Source organism: Acyrthosiphon pisum, chromosome X (assembly GCF_005508785.2).
Source record: "Acyrthosiphon pisum isolate AL4f chromosome X, pea_aphid_22Mar2018_4r6ur, whole genome shotgun sequence".
NCBI lineage: Eukaryota > Metazoa > Arthropoda > Insecta > Hemiptera > Aphididae > Acyrthosiphon > Acyrthosiphon pisum.
Genome location: NC_042493.1, coordinates 96423613 through 96442977, shown reverse-complemented (window position 1 = coordinate 96442977; position 19365 = coordinate 96423613). Strand labels below are relative to the sequence as shown.

The window sequence follows — 19365 nt, the reverse complement described above, 5'->3', positions numbered from 1 at the left end:
AATAAAGATTTTATAAAAGTAGCATAGAAATGTACATAGTAATAATATGTATAGTATATTATATCATTTACTGCTCTAATATATTGCCTATAGGTAATTCTTCCTTGAAGTAATTTATTATATCTCAATTTGAAACTAAACTATGACTAACCTAAACTTTTGAAATTATGAGACTATAATATTATAATATTATCATCATCATTATTTTTTACATAATATATACAATATTGTATAGTATTATACAGTATATAGTTTTTGATTTGGTTGTTCGAAATTCGAACCGACGCAGTAATCCGCTTGGCCACTCCCTCCCCCTCACATTTATTATTTGTAATAATATGTATAAGACGCGTTTATTTTACAAATCAATAGGTAGGTAATCAATATAATTCTTATGATATTATTTGTACATTAATATTTATTCACGGATAATTGTATAGGTACCTTATATGGTAGTTACCTACATACTTAGTGGAGCCGATCACCTAATTTATCTACATGGGCACTAAGGGGGGACCATTGGCCATTGCCCCTCTGGGAATTTTTAACTCCATTTACTTTAATATCAATATTCCTATGGCTAAGATTAGATTATAAGGAATTTTTATCTTGCCCAGGGTGGGATTGTATCCTGCTGACGCACTTGTTTATCTATGACAAATGTCATAGTAGATTTTTTAGATGGGGTAGGGGAGTGGGATGCCAAAGCCGGCTTTACATACACAGAATTGAGTATAATCAGAGCTGGGTAAAATACCTCAAAAAAAGTATCTAAATACAAGATACAAGATACTATGATATTTTTTTTAAAGATACTAGATACTAGATACATATAAGATACAAGATACTATATACATTTATTCACATTTATTTATTTACCATAGTCACAATAAAAAATATCTGTTGACCTCTTATACCACGACTACACACTTATTTACACAGATGCATCTAAAAGTATTAACGGAACAGGTTTCGCAATAGTAGACGGCCCGCAAGTTAAAACCTTTCGACTTCCTTCATTCTCCAGTATCTTCACAGCGGAAGTCTATGCGTTATATATGGCAGTCCAATTCGCCGTACAGACTATAAGTATACTCTTATAATAAGCGACTCTCTCAGCGCCCTTACCTCACTACAAGATCATCACCCTCAAAATGAAGTAATCCAACTGACCAAAGACCTTATCTCCGCATCGAAAAACAAAATTAAGTTTATGTGGGTCCCATCCCACATAGGTATCCCCGGGAACGAAAAAGCCGACAAAATGGCGAATGAAGCAGTTACATCCACAACCTCTACCATAATAAATAAAATCCCAAATAAAGACCTAACGAATGAAGCCCATAAACGGATTATAAAAACATGGCAAAATCACTGGGATTCAATTCCCTCCAGCAACAAACTCAGAAACATAAAAAAATCTATATCCAAATGGGCATATCCAGAGAACGCATCAAGGAGAGAACAAATAATCATTAACAGATCCAGAATAGGCCATTCCCATATCACGCACTCATATCTGATAACCAAGGAAACCCTCCCCTCGTGTGACACATGTAAAACTCCCCTTACAATGGCACACATCATTATTGACTGCCCCAAATACTCAACCGCACGTTTTTTGCTCAACAATCCAAGATCACTAGAAGAAGCCCTCAGTCAACATAACTCCGGAAACATTTTTAAATTTTTCAAAAAAATAGAATTAGATAAAAAACTGTAAATATTATAATAATACCTATAATAATAAGATTATGTATAATTTTATATTGTAAAACTCAAATTGTGTAATTTCAGGCTAATAATCTTTGCAATTGAAGCCTTTATGTTAATAAAAAAAAAAATAAAAATAAAAAATATATATTTATAAATTAGCAATTTTAGTTATTAACTATTAAATTAAACAACCCTCCATACAATAAAAAAAATATATTTATAAATTTGCAATGTTTATTAACTATTAAATGTTCAAATTTTATTTATATCCCATATTTTGCAAAGATGATAAAAACATGATTACACATTTCAATAAGGCACATTTGAGAATAAATAAGAAACTGATTCACCATTGTGTGTCCGCCGAACAGCCTCAGCAAGCATCATTGATACATCTATACACTACAAAATAAAAATATATAATATTAAAAAAGTCAATCTTTAGTCAAGGTGTAAACTCTATATTATATTAATTTATAAGATTGTAGTTTTGATATTATAACGTTTTGTTTAGAAATAATCTTTAGTAAAAATAAAATTGTATGGGTCAAGATTACAACAAATAAAATGGAAAATAATAAGTTGTAATATCATTGAGTAACAAACTGTATCATTGTAAAATAAAACTAAAAAGCAATCAAGCTTGAAAATAATTAAAAACTGTGTACAGGGGCACCCCAATAATTTCCATTGCTTGGAAAGAACATTTTTTTGCTGGGCCTATAAAAAATATTACTTTTACAAGTGTGAGCACCAATTAATAACCTTTCCCCATGGGCAGATTTAAGGACACTGTGAACTATGCGGCTGCATAGGGCGGCACATTTTTTATAAGCATCAAAATGTTGTACAGAAGTGATTTTTTTAGGATAAGGGTGGAAAAATTTTTTTGCTAGGCACAGGGGCAGCAAAATGTTAAATCCACCCCTGCCTTTCCCTAGAGAAGGCCTCATCAGTAAACACACGACACGTGTCATTGATACATATAATAAGATTCAACTTTTTTCAAAATTCTCCCTATACCACTTTTTTTCCAAAAATATTTTATGTTAAATTGTTATAACTAAAGACGAAATCCAAAAAAATTAAAATATTCTTACACGAATTTTAGGACATTCTTTCATATAGCCATCTTGTGGAATGGTATTGGTAACTACAACAGCTTCAAAGCATGCATTATTAATACGAGATATAGCAGGTCCAGAGAATATACCATGAGTTAAAATTGCATACACTTTAGCAGCACCTGCTTCAGTTAACCTATAAAAAAAGTATTAACAACTTGTAAAATAGATAATTGTATTATATTATTAAATTTAAAGTTTTTACTTTTCTGCAGCATGACATATTGTGCCGCAAGTGTCTGCCATATCATCAACCAAGATGGCAATGTGTTCTTTAACATCTCCCACTAGAACCATTGATTCCACTTCATTAGCTTTCTTTCTCTCTTTATGAATAAGAGCAAACTCAACATTTAGACGATCAGCAATTGATGTGACCCTAGACAAATATTAGACATTTATATATATACATAGGTTATATTTGCTGATTTGAGTGATTATTGTACCTTTTAGCACCACCAGCATCTGGGGACACTATAATGCTGTTTCTCCACTCAGGTATGTTTTCTTTTATCCACTTGAGTACAGCTGGTTCAGCAAATAAATTATCAACAGGGATGTCAAAGAAACCTTGTATTTGAGAAGCATGGAGGTCCATAGTTATTATATGATCAGCACCAGCTACTGACAGCATGTTGGCCACTAATTTAGCTGATATTGGTGCTCTACTCTATAATGTCACATACAAAATTATCATTAGTACAATTATATAGTACAATAAAATAATATATTATATGAATATTTAAGTGATTAAAAGTATTATTGTATTATATGGGTATACGTTGTTTTTGCCTATACCAAAGTCACCCATTCACCGATAAGCAAGTCATATGTTAAGAGTTTAGTAGCTTGGTAAATCAGTGAATTCATGGAAGTTTCAGGTAATTTATTACAAATTGAAATATTATTATCAACTTAATCCATCTTTTCTTTAACAATATTTTTTATAAAAATTGAATTAAATTTTCCACTGATAAACCAACCACTATGTAAAACTGAGATAACTACTAGGTTGATAATTATTGATTAAATAGAATCATGCACCAGTAATTAATTTGTATTAACAATTCTAAAGATTATTTTTTCTAATTATGAATTTATTTAATAGTTGAATAATAGTAGCAAATACAAATCATCAAAAAGTTTCTCTGTTTATTGGAACTGATAAGAACAACTGACTTGAAAATGTTGGCCTTTTAATAATTTTTATTAGTTATGAAGAATAACAAAAATGACATACATTATTAGATATCACATTTTACATGGAGAACAATTTAAATGCAACTCTATTGAAATAATACTGAACCTATAATTTGTTTCTACTATTTAATTCTTTGAAACCATGAATTAACACAATATATAATATTCTATGCATTGTTTTCTACAGTTTTAAGTTTGAAAAAATTTACTAGATAAGTTAGATTTAATTATATTGATACCATACTAATGTAATAAAAGTATAAGATATTCTAGTATTAAATTAAAAAAATTATAATCAAGATACATCAATTAAAAATTAGGAAATTACAAATATATGTTAAAGTAAAAAGTAATTAATGACATTCAAACAACAAACATGTAAACATAAAGAAATGTTATAGAAACTTTTGTTTCAACTTCTAAAAAACACTTTTTTTGCACCTGATTGCCAATCACAAAATATTGAAATAATTCCTGTAAAAATAAAGCAAACAAAAAATATGAATTGGATGGCTAATTCATTTCTTGAAACCAAACAACTGTTATGTTAAATTAAAGCAATTAAAATAGGTAACATATAAATTGTGTTAGTTAACGCTACCATTTCAGTCAATATAATAATTAGTTATTTAGACTTAAATATCATATGTCCAACATGGTTCCTAATATTATTTTAAACCTGGTTTAAAACATAAATGAAACATATTATAACATTTATTACTAAGGCAAATATCAATTTATTTTACATAAATATTATTTAATTGTTTTCTGCATTTACACTCGTAAAGCAGATTATTTTATTCAGTGCTATTTGTTGTATATACATATTATATATACGTCATATGTGTATGTGTTATCAAAATGTAGTTTAAATAACTTAAGTATTAAAAAGATATTATTAACTATAATACATGCAATCAAATTATTTCATCATAGATTTTAATTCAATGACATTTATAATACATAGTACAATTAATTAGGTACACTAGTACTTATTTTGAATGAAAAATGTACAACAATTATTTTACCGAGTATAATATTATGTATTATGTTAAATGCTTAACACATAATTTGTACAATTATTGATATTACTAATAAGTACTTGTATCTTTAATGTAGTTAAAATATAAAAGTTACAATATTAAAACAGGTAATTAATTAAATTGCATATTAAAAATAAAAACCTTAAAACCTACAAAATAAAAAAAAATATATGTGCTAGGTACTCGTGACACTATGTGACATCCAATACTTTTCATTGTAATCATACAACGAATTATAATTGCGTGCAATTAACAAGTGATATTCAACATAAGAGAATAGGGGCTTTTAATGGAACAACTGTCTACAGTAGTAATTCAGTGATATAAAGAATCAATGATTGACACATTGAAAACTGTACGCATATTTTTGTAAACCCCATAAAATAATGTATGAATTTAGTTAAAATGCCCAGGTAAGTATATTTAATAATGTTTCATTGAATAAAACTATACCAGAAACTTCCATTCATTGCACTTGACGGTTGCCCTTGATCTATTATTGTCATTCTTGGGGATGTCGCCATTCTTTTGTTTACAGCATGAACAGCGAAAAATGATTAATAAGTAAGGTGCGGATTAGAGTAATATCCATCATGCAAGTAATTAAAGAATAAACAATTAATTGGCATGTGAACATTATAAAAAATATATTTTTTTTTAAATATCTGCACATAAAAAAAGAATCAAATTTATTATAGTAATAAAAGAATGAACTACCTAAATAACTATGAATAATTTTTTTTTTTTACGGTACTTATGAAAAGCATAAACAAATTTAAAAATAAAAGGTACTTAGCCTAGTTTATAAGGTATATTATATTATTTTAATAAGGATTCGAATATATTTTAATGTCAAACAAAATATAAAAGAAAAAGAAAACCCTTTAATACTAGAAGCATTTTATTTATTCATATATGATAAATTAAAATAACCCAATCATTTGAAATCCAATCATCGTAAAGAAATGGTAGATATGTGTATTTTCTTCCATACACACATTCAAGCTTTTAATTATTAAGACTGATTTAATTATTAAACAACAATTAAATAATAAATTATTTTATAATATTGCATAATATGCATATTATAATCTTTCTTCAACATTATAACATATTCTACCTTTTCATTTTTAGTTATATTTTAATTACTTTACACAACAAAATAAAATAATTAAATATTTCTCATTTTACCAAATACCTACAACTTATATTTGTTAGTTAAGATAAAAATAATTTAAAGAAAGAAAATGTAGAATTGCATGGTTTGGATAGTTATTTTTTTTTTAGTAAATAATAATATGTACTAATGTAAAATAAAAATGTAATAGTTAGTACAATATTCTAATTGATGAATGATTATATGGTTCAGAACTTAAATTAATTTAATTTAAAAACTTACCTTATCCTTTTTATCTTGCCTAGCATATGGGAAACATGGTATGACAGCAGTAACACGTGAAGCAGATGCTATTTTACAAGCATTTATCATGATCAATAGTTCCATCAAGTTATCATTGACTTCACCACTACCACTTTGTATGATATAGACATCTTCCCCTCTGACTGATTCTCCAATTTCAACACTAAAATTTATATGAAAAAAATGTTAAGGACTATGAACAGATACATGGAAATTACTAAAATAACAAGTATGAAAGATAAAACTGTCACCATGTATTTATAGTTCACCTACGTATTTGAATAAAGTATATTAAAATAAAAACTTAAAGAATAGGTATATTTATCAATCATTATTTTAATTTATAGATTAACAAATTATTGTCTACTTTTTTTGTTGATTTATATAATTTTAGAATGGAAAAGTGGAGTTTTGTTTGAAAAACCTTATATATATATATAGCATTGTATATAGCATCAGTTGAAAAAGAACACCATACATTAACCAATATACTTAGGTACTCGGAAGCGTACGTAAGATTTCAGTTTGGTTAGGGTTTTACCCATAGACCTATAAACTTATGGACAGCACATAGAGAGAAATCACTAGATGAGATTGCTGAGAGAGAAAAATAGAGGTTTCGGGCTGTTACAGTATTCTAAAACATGTTTTTTCTCTCATATGATCATATGTTATGTTTTCCCTCTCAGCTATGTTATCTGGATTAACCAATGGCTGGGGGGCGTGGGAAGTGCTGTCCATTAGTTTATAGGGCTATGGTTTTACCTATGATTAATCATAGACCCGTCATGGTTGTTATCATATTTACATTATTTTTTGCTACAGGTTTTATATAATTATTAATTGTCTAAAACAAATTATAGAATTAGTCGCAATAATAATTAGTCTATATTTGAGTATTAGTTAAGCCGGGTCATCTATAAGGCCGTAATAAATGTGGTAATAATCGATGATGATACGATTGCAGATGTTTGGCAATGTTCTTAGTCAGCCAAAAAAATATGAAACTGATTATCTGATTATAATATTATTGCTGTTTTACAAATTACTTTATATCTTTTAAAAATGATCTACAATCTAACAATTAATCTACTGTGTATTGATTATGGTAAAAAATAAGTTTATTTTGTAGAAGCAAGACATTTTAGGGGTAGAAAGGCCCTCCATGTACTTAATGCAAAGTGAAACAATAGTTTTTCTAAATTAATAAAAATATACTAATTGACTCTTATGCATTATGTTTATGTGACAACATAGGTATTATGTTGTTGCTAGGGCAATAGTCAATAGAGCACAGGAAATATTGATAAAACAATTAAAGTAATTGTTAAAATTTTATTTTTATTCATTGACTTTAATGGCACCTATTCCTTAATAGGTAATGTTCAGGAAAATTCGAGGGAAAATTACTATTGTTAACACACCCGAATAGACGATCAACAGGTAGTTAAAATAGAAAAAGTGTCATTATTCTCTCATGTTTACTGAATTTTTTGGTAAATAGAATAATAAAATAATATAATAATAGAATAATTCGTCCGTCTCGGTAACAGATAGCATCTAGACGATACATGTCTATTCCACCGACCGTAAATTATGTTGGTGGACGTCTTGCACGTGTATCGGAAGCGATCTAATGCCTATTGCCTATGTCAGGAGTAGAACGCGTAACGAAGATGCACACTCATGGATAATATTTGAACCGAGTAAAACGCGCGCGAAAACACGTGTTTCCGCAGGACAAAACAATTTTCCTAACCTACAAAATACCTTTAAGGAAAACAGAATTTACGACGAATTTTCATCTCCCTACAACCTTACTTCTGCGAGGAGTGTCGGACCAAAACATGTCTCCACGAAAACTTATCTGTGTACGCGACACGCCTAGACAATAGACGCAGTACCCTCGGTGACGTAAAAACTACGGACGGGAAAAATCAACAAATAAATAAAATCAGTTTCCGTGGTATTTATTATATATAATTTACCGACGCGTGGGCGGTGGTTCTGTAATTTTTCAACTTGAGATACAAACGGTAATAACTTATAATAATATGACAAGCCAAAGAAGGATTATTATGAAATATTGGATTAGACACAGTCGCATCGTGTAAGACCGGTCGGCGGCGCGCGTTCAGTTACCAAGTTTCCAGGTTGCTAAACTTCTTGGTGACCACCTTGCCGACGTCGATGCCCAACCGGTCAACGATCCGCTGTGCTAAGTCCGGGTGTGACGTGCCGCTGAACACCTTGATGTTTGGCATTCTGTTGTTGGCGACAATCGAGCGGTTCGAGATCAAGTTGGATTTAACTAGACACCGGGCGCGAATAGGTTCGGATGATAAAAAAGGCATACTACCATGGCGATCATTGTAGCACTATGCGAACGCTCGCGTACCGGTTGCCTACCACACGTACCCCACCGAAAGATCGTCGCTGTCGTCGGTGGCGGCGACCGTCCGTACTACGCGCCGACTGGCAAGCACCGGTAGACCGGGCTGCATATAAGCATTCCATAATATATGAGCTCAGCACCTGTATTAAAATTATCATCTACGATTGGTTGATTTGAAAGTACCGCGAAATATTTTTTGTTATCACTAATCAGTATTATTTTTATTAGTATTACATAACCATTCCAAAACCTTCAAAGTTTAGTTTCCAAAATATTATGTTCAATATTACAATAAGTACCTTTTTATTCTGTTTACCTATCAATTAGATAAGGTACCTATATATTAATTTAAATTGTATATAGTGTAATAATAAGTACATTCAATTCATTCAATAATTAATTAAATATGACATTTTTCAAAATAAATTATTTATTGAATAACATTTAGGTATTTACTGTAAAAAAAATTTTATTCTTATTTACTAAAAAACTTTTAAATGTAACTTGATTTTTAAATTTAAAATATTTCAACTTCAAATATATTATTTAGATGTTCACTGTGATCTCATTAATTTTTGATACAATGGTAGGTAATAATAATTAATTATTGATTAGGTAGTTAAAATGATTAATGAATACTCTGATAAAAAATATTTTTATTTTTTGTATCCTTGGTTGTCAGTTGAATCAAATCCTTATAAATTAGTATACTACATTGTATACTACAATTTCTTGAATAGGTGCGTGTACAAGTATGAGATATAATCACTCAGTTGTAAAATAATTATTTCACTTTGTACTTGTAATAAATAATAATAAGTAAAGTGCATGATATAGGTATTATTTAGTTTTAAATTTAAATTTCAGGTACTTACCAAGACCACTAGTAAAATATCCATTAAACATACAACAGACATCATCAGTAAGCCTCAAAAATTACCAAAAAAAACCATAAAAGCCATGACCAAGACATGGATATAGATGTTATGTATGTAAAAACCTATTTAAGTTGCCACAATTACATAATTACTAATAAAGATTAAATTAATTATACACTTTGACAAAGACTTATGCATATTCAGATGAAAATGAACGAAATTTCCAAAAATATTAACAAATAACGGTATTTAAGATCAAAATTGCGTTATAAAATACAAATTGTAAAATAATAATAAAAAAATGTTGCAATATATTTTGGAAACAATAATTCAACGGTAAAAGTTATGATTTGAATTGTACAAATATATTTTTTATTTTACTGACTAAAGATAAATCAAATTATAAAATCTATAACCAAGACGTGGATATAGCTGATGTTCTGTATGTAAAAACCTATTTAAGTTACCACGATTACATAATTGCTAATAAAGATTAAATTAATTATACACTTTGACAAAGACCTATGCATATTCAGATGAAAATGCACAAATTTCATAAAATATTAACAAATAATGATATTTAAAATCAAAATTGTGAGTAAAATATTAACTTAAACATTTAGGATACAATAAATTTAAAAAAAATGAATGAAAATAATTAATTACTAACAAATAAATTTAATATTATAAAATCTATGACCAAAACATAAATATAGATGTTATGTATGTACAAACCTATTTAAGTTACTACGATTACATAATAACTAATAAAGATTAAATTAATTATACACTTTGACAAAGCCCTATGCATATTCAGATGAAAATGCACAAATTTCCAAAAATATTAACAAATAACAGTATTTTAAATCAAAATTGTGTTATAATATTATTATAAAATATTACCGTAATCATTTAGGTCTTAGGATATATTAAATTAAAGATAATGAACACAAATAATTAATTACCAACAAATAAATTTAATATTTTCTATTTTAGTTTTGAATTTTTTTCACACATTACATTTAGATTTTAATTTTACAATACATTTTACAACAATTAAATCATATTTAAATGCATTTGAAAATGTCTTAAAAGTAATTTGTGCCAGACATGACGAATACTATTTAGTATACTAAAGTTCTAAACTAACCTACGTACTGTAGGTTTCGTACTTGTATTTTATACAACTATCATGAATATTAATTAATTAATTTAAATAATACTAATGAATGTTTACTTAAATATCAAGGATCAAGCTAATAGCTTACAAAATATTAATAAACATTATAACTTTGAGAATACTATTCTGTATACTAAGTTGACCTATACATTTTGAAAATAATAAACAGTAATTAAGAACTATACTATACTAAAAATAAATTTTTTTTTTCGATTTTGATCTTTAAATTTTTTTATTTAACAATGTATTTCATTTTTAGTACAGTACTATACTGTATGCTAATGTAATTTAATGTTATCTCTTAAAATTATTGATTAAGCTATGATGATTAAAACTACAATAACGATTTAAGCAAATTTAAATGCATCTGACCTAGTCTTAAAACAAATATATACTAAAACTTGAAGAATTTTGAAAATAATAAACAAAATTAAGGACTACTAGACATAGTAAATAGTTTTATAATTTTAAGTTTTAGATTCTGGACCGAGCGAGGAAGCTATTGGTTTTATAATGGTGTTTATTATTTTTTTTTTTTATATATCTTGTATACCAAATTTCTACCAGAAGGAGTGCTTCGTTTTCAACATAAGAGGCTGTCAGCGCACTGTTTGTTTTCTCTCTCTGGCACACACGCAACATTTTAATTTTAGTTCTTTACTACTGTATGCAACTATAATTTAATGATATCGTGTACAATAATTCATTAAAACTATGACATTGATTAATTCACGGATATAATATACATTTTCAACTAGTGTTAAAAGAATTAGTGATCAGAGCAGAAGAAATACTTTTCTATATCATAAGCTAAGCTACACAATTAGGAAATAATAAACACAAATTAAAGACTACGTCTATAGGAGACTCCGCTTGCAGATTACTTTCTTGAGTCTTGGATGGTTCCGGTTTCATAACATTGGTTGTAACCGGACGAGAATCTTCTGTTTCTCTTTCCTAAAAATAAAATAAAATAATTACAACGTGAAAATTTGTTAAAATATCTAAGTTTTCACTTACTTAATTTGAGGTTGATTATGGTCTTTTTCAATGTGATCAAGGCAATTGATTCAACTATCAAAGGATTTAGAACATACTTCACATCTGAAAAGTCGTTTCTGTTGCGGTTCCTAAATTAAATTAAATTAAATATATATAAATTAAGAGATCAAATCAAAATTGTGTCTCATATTATTAACTGCATTTATAATAATAGTAAATGAGTTACATAAATCAATATTCTAAGTAATTCTTTTACAATTAAGAGGATGCCAGCTCATTTTTTCCTCCCTCACCCACAAGCAACATACCAAATTGTAGGTATACAATAATGATCTTTATCATATTAACTTCTAAAATTAGAGTGAAGTTACAACATACAAAATTTGAAGGTAATATTATCATTTAGGCTTTTTATTATGATTTAATTTTAAAGCAAGTTATAAATATTTAAGGTTGCACAAATAATTTACAATTTTTAAATACTTTTGGCTCGTTTTAAAATTTAAAAATTCATGAGATGTTCTAGATCAGAGGTATTCAAACTGTGCGTCGCGGCTCCCAGGGGCGTCGCGAGAGTTATCGAAGGGAGCCACGTCATATAATTGAAAACCAATAAATATTTTAAAATATTTTTACGAAAAACGTTTTTTATTATCATTGAGGCACACCGGTTGGGAAACGTTGGATTGTTTACAGTCTACACTCTACTATAATCATTCGCTAAGTATAGCTTTAATTGATCGCGTAAGTCGCAATAGAGACAGCGATACCATCAACTGCCATCGTTAAATCATCAATGCGTATGTCGTGTTTGGCAGTATTAGTCGCGAGTTAAATTATCAGTCATTTTTAATTTGGGAGCCTATATAATTTAATTTTAGTTCATATCCGCAGTCTCTTGAATCCTAAATAATCTAAACATACTTGTACAAATTGCTTTTCCGTCAGCCGTATAATTGATGAAGTTTCAGAATTGGTAGTGATTGCTGTCTTATCGGCTGGCCCACATTGTGTGCATCAATTATTGAACTATAGGTATTTCGTTTGGCAGCTGTTGGAAACAGTCGTCCGTCGTGTTTACGATCTTACGAAAACTACCCAAAAGTTCTGCGACCGACCGATATAGAACTGACCGTGTACTACAGTCTACACGTCACAGATTAAATCGACATAAGAATCGAAACACTCAAACCAAAAAATGTATTAAACGCAACGAATCACATACAAAGCCATCGCACGCATAGACATAATATAGATGGACTGCGCGTTCCTCCCCACTCGCTATCAATAAATTCAGCCATAATAACAAGACCTGAGGAGGTAAAATAGCATGGATAAAACATTATTACTGTTTTTAGTCCAAGGTATTCTTAAAGGCATAATTGATTCCGAATGTCCGTATCGCGGACGTACATACGTATGTAAATACGTCCGTGGTCCGTATCATCAGTATCATGGATGAAAGTTGCTGTTGAGATATACATTTTTCCATGATTATTTACATTGTACATGATATTATTAAGTTTATAATTGCTGCCATGATAAGGGCTAAACGCGCAGTCCATCTGTATTATGTCTATGATCGTACGCCGAAGCATAGATAATGCTTTGACACGGGTGACCCGCTCGGTTCAATGGACGGTCAGAAACTATTCTTGTGTATTGTTGTGAAAATGTTTGGTGCGTGCGATCTTGGGTTAAAATTTTGATCATATTTTGATTTAGATTTGTAAAACCACCCTTTTTTTTACTAAAATAGGTACCTATCTAATGGTTTTTGGCTACGCTATATAATTTTGGTTTGTACTTTACTATGATGATGATTGTTTAATTAAACTTGGTAAGTAAATAACTACTATAAAGTAATGGGTATAATATATATTATATATTTTATAATAATATTACTAATGTTTTATTAGTTATGGTTATGTTAATTATCAATTTTAATTTAGAAAATTACATTTTTTTTTTTTGATACAATGGTTTTCTGTCTTTTTATTTGTAGGAGTTTGTGCTACTATAACTACTGCTGCTGTATTTACTCCGATCTAAACTCCATAATAATTGTTAAAAACACAACAGCAGCAGCAACAACAACAACAACAACAACAACAACAACGACCAACACAACAAGAAAGCGCTAACATAATAAAAATATACATGTGTAGCTCTTATATTATATTCCAATTGAAAGAGCTTGACCATGTTCGGTATGTACATTATCTAATATTATTTTAAGTTATCATTAATAATAAATAATAAATTCAATTTTAGATTCCACATGCGTACTCATAGGAACATAAAGGAGCCAGAAAATTCTATTCTTAATTTAACAGTGGCTACAGCATTAACTCCAGTAAGTATAAGAAAAATTTTAGACTTTTAAGAGCATGTAGTCATATTTTTTTCTCCCTGGCACACTTTTTTTATTTTCAAAATAATGATCATAATCATATTATAATTTCTAAAATTAGAGCGAAATTACCTCTTATAATATTTGAAGATAATTATATCTTAAAGATAATATTATATCTTATTATTTAAAGTATCTCATGAATTTTTAAATTTTAAAACGATTAATAGGTATTTAAAAATCGTAAAATGTTTGTGCAACCTTATATATCCATAACTTGCTTTAAAATTAAACCATAATAAAAAGCCTAAAAGATAATATTACCTTCAAATTTTGTATGTTGTAATTTCACTCTAATTTTATCAATTAATAAGATATGATCATTATTGTAAACCTAAAATTTGTTATGTTTATGGATGAGGGAGAAAAAATAATATGTTGACATCCTCTTAATTGTAAATATGAGACACAATTTTGATTTAAATTCTTAATTTATATAAATTTGATTATATTAAATATTTTATTTAATTTAGGTACCGCAACAGAAGAAACAACTTTACAGATTTGAAATATTTTCTAAATGCTTTGATAGTCAAATTAATTGGCTTGATCACATTCAAAAACACAATAATCAGCCTACTGCTCCTGTCAAGAAACTCCAGATAGTGTTGAGAAAGAATTTGATGAAGACAATACGAATGTGGAAAAAAAATGGGAGACTTGGACATGTTAGTTGCAATCCATAATGGTAATACTTTTAATAGTGGTGATGCACAAAACAAAGATTAAGATTTATACAACTTATTTAATAGTTAGTAATCTATTTTATATTTATAAGTTCTCGTTTTATAATTTAAAAATTATTATTCCATTAAGGTTTTTAAATCTATGCTCATCTAAGATTAATAAATAATTGTAGGAGATTAAATTAAAATGTGTTTACATACAAAAGTAAAAGTAGTAAAAGCAGGTAAGTGGATGTCGCTCTGCTGTACAGTAGATTACAAATGAGTCATTGTATAATGGATTGTATTAGACTTGAATTCAATGATAGAATATCATTGTATAAGAAAAACGATTCTGAGCGGAGACTGTTTGTCAGTCTGGATATTTTATATTGTCATTATTTATTTTATCATGTAAGTTGAATTATAATATTATAATTTTTTATTCATTTTTATGACGATAAATAAAACGTCAGAAATTAAAATCCCATTTTTAGCGGTTTTTTGTAATTTTTCGGTGGTTTTTCCCATGGCATTTAATAACTATTGAGAAAATTCTCTCTAAAGTACCATCTTGATCCAATTTGCTAAAAGATAAGGTATAATATGAGGATGTCAGCGCACTATTCGTTTTCTCTCTCTGGCCCACGCGCTACATAGACAAAATTAGAGAGAAATGACCTCTTATAATATTTGAATTTAAGATTATTATCTAGAGCATCTCATGAATTTTAAAATTTTAAAACGAGCCATAAGTATTTAAAAATTGTAAATTATTTGTGCAACCTTAAATATTCATAACTTGCTTTAAAATTAAATCATAATAAAAAGCCTAAATGATAATATTACCTTCAAATTTTGTATGTTGTAACTTCACTCTAATTTTAGAAGTTAATATGATAAAGATCATTATTGTATACCTACAATTTGGTATGTTGCTTGTGGGTGAGGGAGGAAAAAATGAGCTGGCATCCTCTTAATTGTAAAAGAATTACTTAGAATATTGATTTATGTAACTCATTTACTATTATTATAAATGCAGTTAATAATATGAGACACAATTTTGATTTGATCTCTTAATTTATATATATTTAATTTAATTTAATTTAGGAACCGCAACAGAAACGACTTTTCAGATGTGAAGTATGTTCTAAATCCTTTGATAGTTGAATCAATTGCCTTGATCACATTGAAAAAGACCATAATCAACCTCAAATTAAGTAAGTGAAAACTTAGATATTTTAACAAATTTTCACGTTGTAATTATTTTATTTTATTTTTAGGAAAGAGAAACAGAAGATTCTCGTCCGGTTACAACCAATGTTATGAAACCGGAACCATCCAAGACTCAAGAAAGTAATCTGCAAGCGGAGTCTCCTATAGACGTAGTCTTTAATTTGTGTTTATTATTTCCTAATTGTGTAGCTTAGCTTATGATATAGAAAAGTATTCTTCTGCTCTGATCACTAATTCTTTTAACACTAGTTGAAAATGTATATTATATCCCTGAATTAATCAATGTCATAGTTTTAATGAATTATTGTACACGATATCATTAAATTATAGTTGCATACAGTAGTAAAGAACTAAAATTAAAATGTTGCGTGTGTGCCAGAGAGAGAAAACAAACAGTGCGCTGACAGCCTCTTATGTTGAAAACGAAGCACTCCTTCTGGTAGAAATTTGGTATACAAGATATATAAAAAAAAAAAATAATAAACACCATTATAAAACCAATAGCTTCCTCGCTCGGTCCAGAATCTAAAACTTAAAATTATAAAACTATTTACTATGTCTAGTAGTCCTTAATTTTGTTTATTATTTTCAAAATTCTTCAAGTTTTAGTATATATTTGTTTTAAGACTAGGTCAGATGCATTTAAATTTGCTTAAATCGTTATTGTAGTTTTAATCATCATAGCTTAATCAATAATTTTAAGAGATAACATTAAATTACATTAGCATACAGTATAGTACTGTACTAAAAATGAAATACATTGTTAAATAAAAAAATTTAAAGATCAAAATCGAAAAAAAAAATTTATTTTTAGTATAGTATAGTTCTTAATTACTGTTTATTATTTTCAAAATGTATAGGTCAACTTAGTATACAGAATAGTATTCTCAAAGTTATAATGTTTATTAATATTTTGTAAGCTATTAGCTTGATCCTTGATATTTAAGTAAACATTCATTAGTATTATTTAAATTAATTAATTAATATTCATGATAGTTGTATAAAATACAAGTACGAAACCTACAGTACGTAGGTTAGTTTAGAACTTTAGTATACTAAATAGTATTCGTCATGTCTGGCACAAATTACTTTTAAGACATTTTCAAGATGCATTTAAATATGATTTAATTGTTGTAAAATGTATTGTAAAATTAAAATCTAAATGTAATGTGTGAAAAAAATTCAAAACTAAAATAGAAAATATTAAATTTATTTGTTGGTAATTAATTATTTGTGTTCATTATCTTTAATTTAATATATCCTAAGACCTAAATGATTACGGTAATATTTTATAATAATATTATAACACAATTTTGATTTAAAATACTGTTATTTGTTAATATTTTTGGAAATTTGTGCATTTTCATCTGAATATGCATAGGGCTTTGTCAAAGTGTATAATTAATTTAATCTTTATTAGTTATTATGTAATCGTAGTAACTTAAATAGGTTTGTACATACATAACATCTATATTTATGTTTTGGTCATAGATTTTATAATATTAAATTTATTTGTTAGTAATTAATTATTTTCATTCATTTTTTTTAAATTTATTGTATCCTAAATGTTTAAGTTAATATTTTACTCACAATTTTGATTTTAAATATCATTATTTGTTAATATTTTATGAAATTTGTGCATTTTCATCTGAATATGCATAGGTCTTTGTCAAAGTGTATAATTAATTTAATCTTTATTAGTTATTATGTAATCGTAGTAACTTAAATAGGTTTGTACATACATAACATCTATATTTATGTCTTGGTCATAGATTTTATAATATTAAATTTATTTGTTAGTAATTAATTATTTTCATTCATTTTTTTTAAATTTATTGTATCCTAAATGTTTAAGTTAATATTTTACTCACAATTTTGATTTTAAATATCATTATTTGTTAATATTTTAGGAAATTCGTGCATTTTCGTCTGAATATGCATAAGTCTTTGTCAAAGTGTATAATTAATTTAATCTTTATTAGCAATTATGTAATCGTGGTAACTTAAATAGGTTTTTACATACAGAACATCAGCTATATCCACGTCTTGGTTATAGATTTTATAATTTGATTTATCTTTAGTAAGTAAAATAAAAATTATATTTGTACAATTCAAATCATAACTTTTACCGTTGAATTATTGTTTCCAAAATATATTGCAACATTTTTTTATTATTATTTTACATTTTATATCTTATAAGTTTATATTTGTTTTCACATAGAGCAAATTTAAAAATATATTTTAATAAATCTAGTTTAAGAGTTGTAAACAAATAATAATATTTGGTAGTTTGTAATATTATATAATACTTATTTATAGATCTTTATCACATTTCTTAAATAATTTTCACTTTAATATTATTTATTATTTTTAATATTGTTCGCTGAATCCTTTTCAGAATAAACCTTTCTCACTGCTACCAATCTTCTAACACGAAACAATCTCATAATTATGAAACATCAAAATCTGTTTCTCAATCGTAAAATTCTGTTAAATATGCAGAAATATAATAATTTGGTTTCATTAACCGAGCTTTTTTCTAACCAGTAAGAGACACTCGTGCACCAAATATTATTTGAAACAATTATAAAATACATTTGGCCATGAGTAAAACATTCTTTTTGTAGGTCGTCCCTACTAATTTGAAGGTTTGGTAAAAGAATTTTCGAAATCGGTTCATAGAGTATAGAAGTATAATATATATAAATATAACTATAAATATATTGACATAAAAAATAATACAAATCAACAATCACCATGTCCGATTGCAACCAATTGTTGCTCCACTTTTGTATTTTTTTTTACATCAAAATTTCCTACTTTTTTCCGGTGGATTTTCCTAAAATGTTCCTTCGTAAAAACCTTCTCCTGGAAATTACGCACATCTTAAAAAAAATTTGAGCCAAACCGGTCCGGCCGTTCTCAATTGATGAATTGTTATACATTTTTGGCTTCATATATATATATAGATTATACAACCATTAATATATTAACTACCTATAATATTGTCTATAATATTACTATATTCCATACCTAAGCATTTTTAAGCATCTTGTTCTTTGATAAATCTATACATACCTATACATAATTATG

At 27.6% G+C, this 19365-nt stretch overlaps 2 protein-coding genes and 1 long non-coding RNA gene across 4 annotated transcripts; 1 reads left to right on the top strand and 2 right to left on the bottom strand.

The window, feature by feature from the left end:
- Positions 1–1974: 1974 nt before the first annotated feature.
- On the bottom strand, positions 1975–8879 carry LOC100165626 (ribose-phosphate pyrophosphokinase 2-like). 2 transcript variants are annotated; one of them, XM_003247434.4, is made up of 7 exons: positions 8646–8879; positions 6483–6666; positions 5537–5608; positions 3287–3510; positions 3046–3219; positions 2817–2976; positions 1975–2118 (listed from the first exon to the last, which is right to left on the bottom strand). In XM_003247434.4, the coding sequence occupies exons 1-7, from the start codon at positions 8855–8857 to the stop codon at positions 2026–2028; spliced, it is 1119 nt and encodes a 372-aa protein (XP_003247482.1). In that variant the 5' UTR covers positions 8858–8879; the 3' UTR covers positions 1975–2025. The 2 variants fall into 2 exon arrangements, with proteins under 2 accessions (XP_003247482.1, XP_001949380.1); XM_001949345.5 differs by lacking the exon at positions 5537–5608 and having other exon boundaries at positions 1976–2118; positions 8646–8872.
- A 2876-nt stretch (positions 8880–11755) lies between these two features.
- LOC107884887 lies at positions 11756–13181 on the bottom strand. The gene is made up of 3 exons (XR_001680213.2): positions 12883–13181; positions 11977–12086; positions 11756–11913 (listed from the first exon to the last, which is right to left on the bottom strand). It is a non-coding gene; the product is annotated as an uncharacterized LOC107884887 (long non-coding RNA).
- Positions 13182–14087: 906 nt separating this feature from the next.
- LOC107884888 lies at positions 14088–16586 on the top strand. Its single transcript, XM_016807946.2, has 5 exons — positions 14088–14168; positions 14233–14314; positions 14845–15059; positions 16147–16256; positions 16320–16586. Exons 1-3 carry the CDS (start codon positions 14119–14121, stop codon positions 15055–15057), a joined length of 345 nt encoding a protein of 114 aa, XP_016663435.1. The 5' UTR covers positions 14088–14118; the 3' UTR covers positions 15058–15059; positions 16147–16256; positions 16320–16586.
- Positions 16587–19365: the final 2779 nt, after the last annotated feature.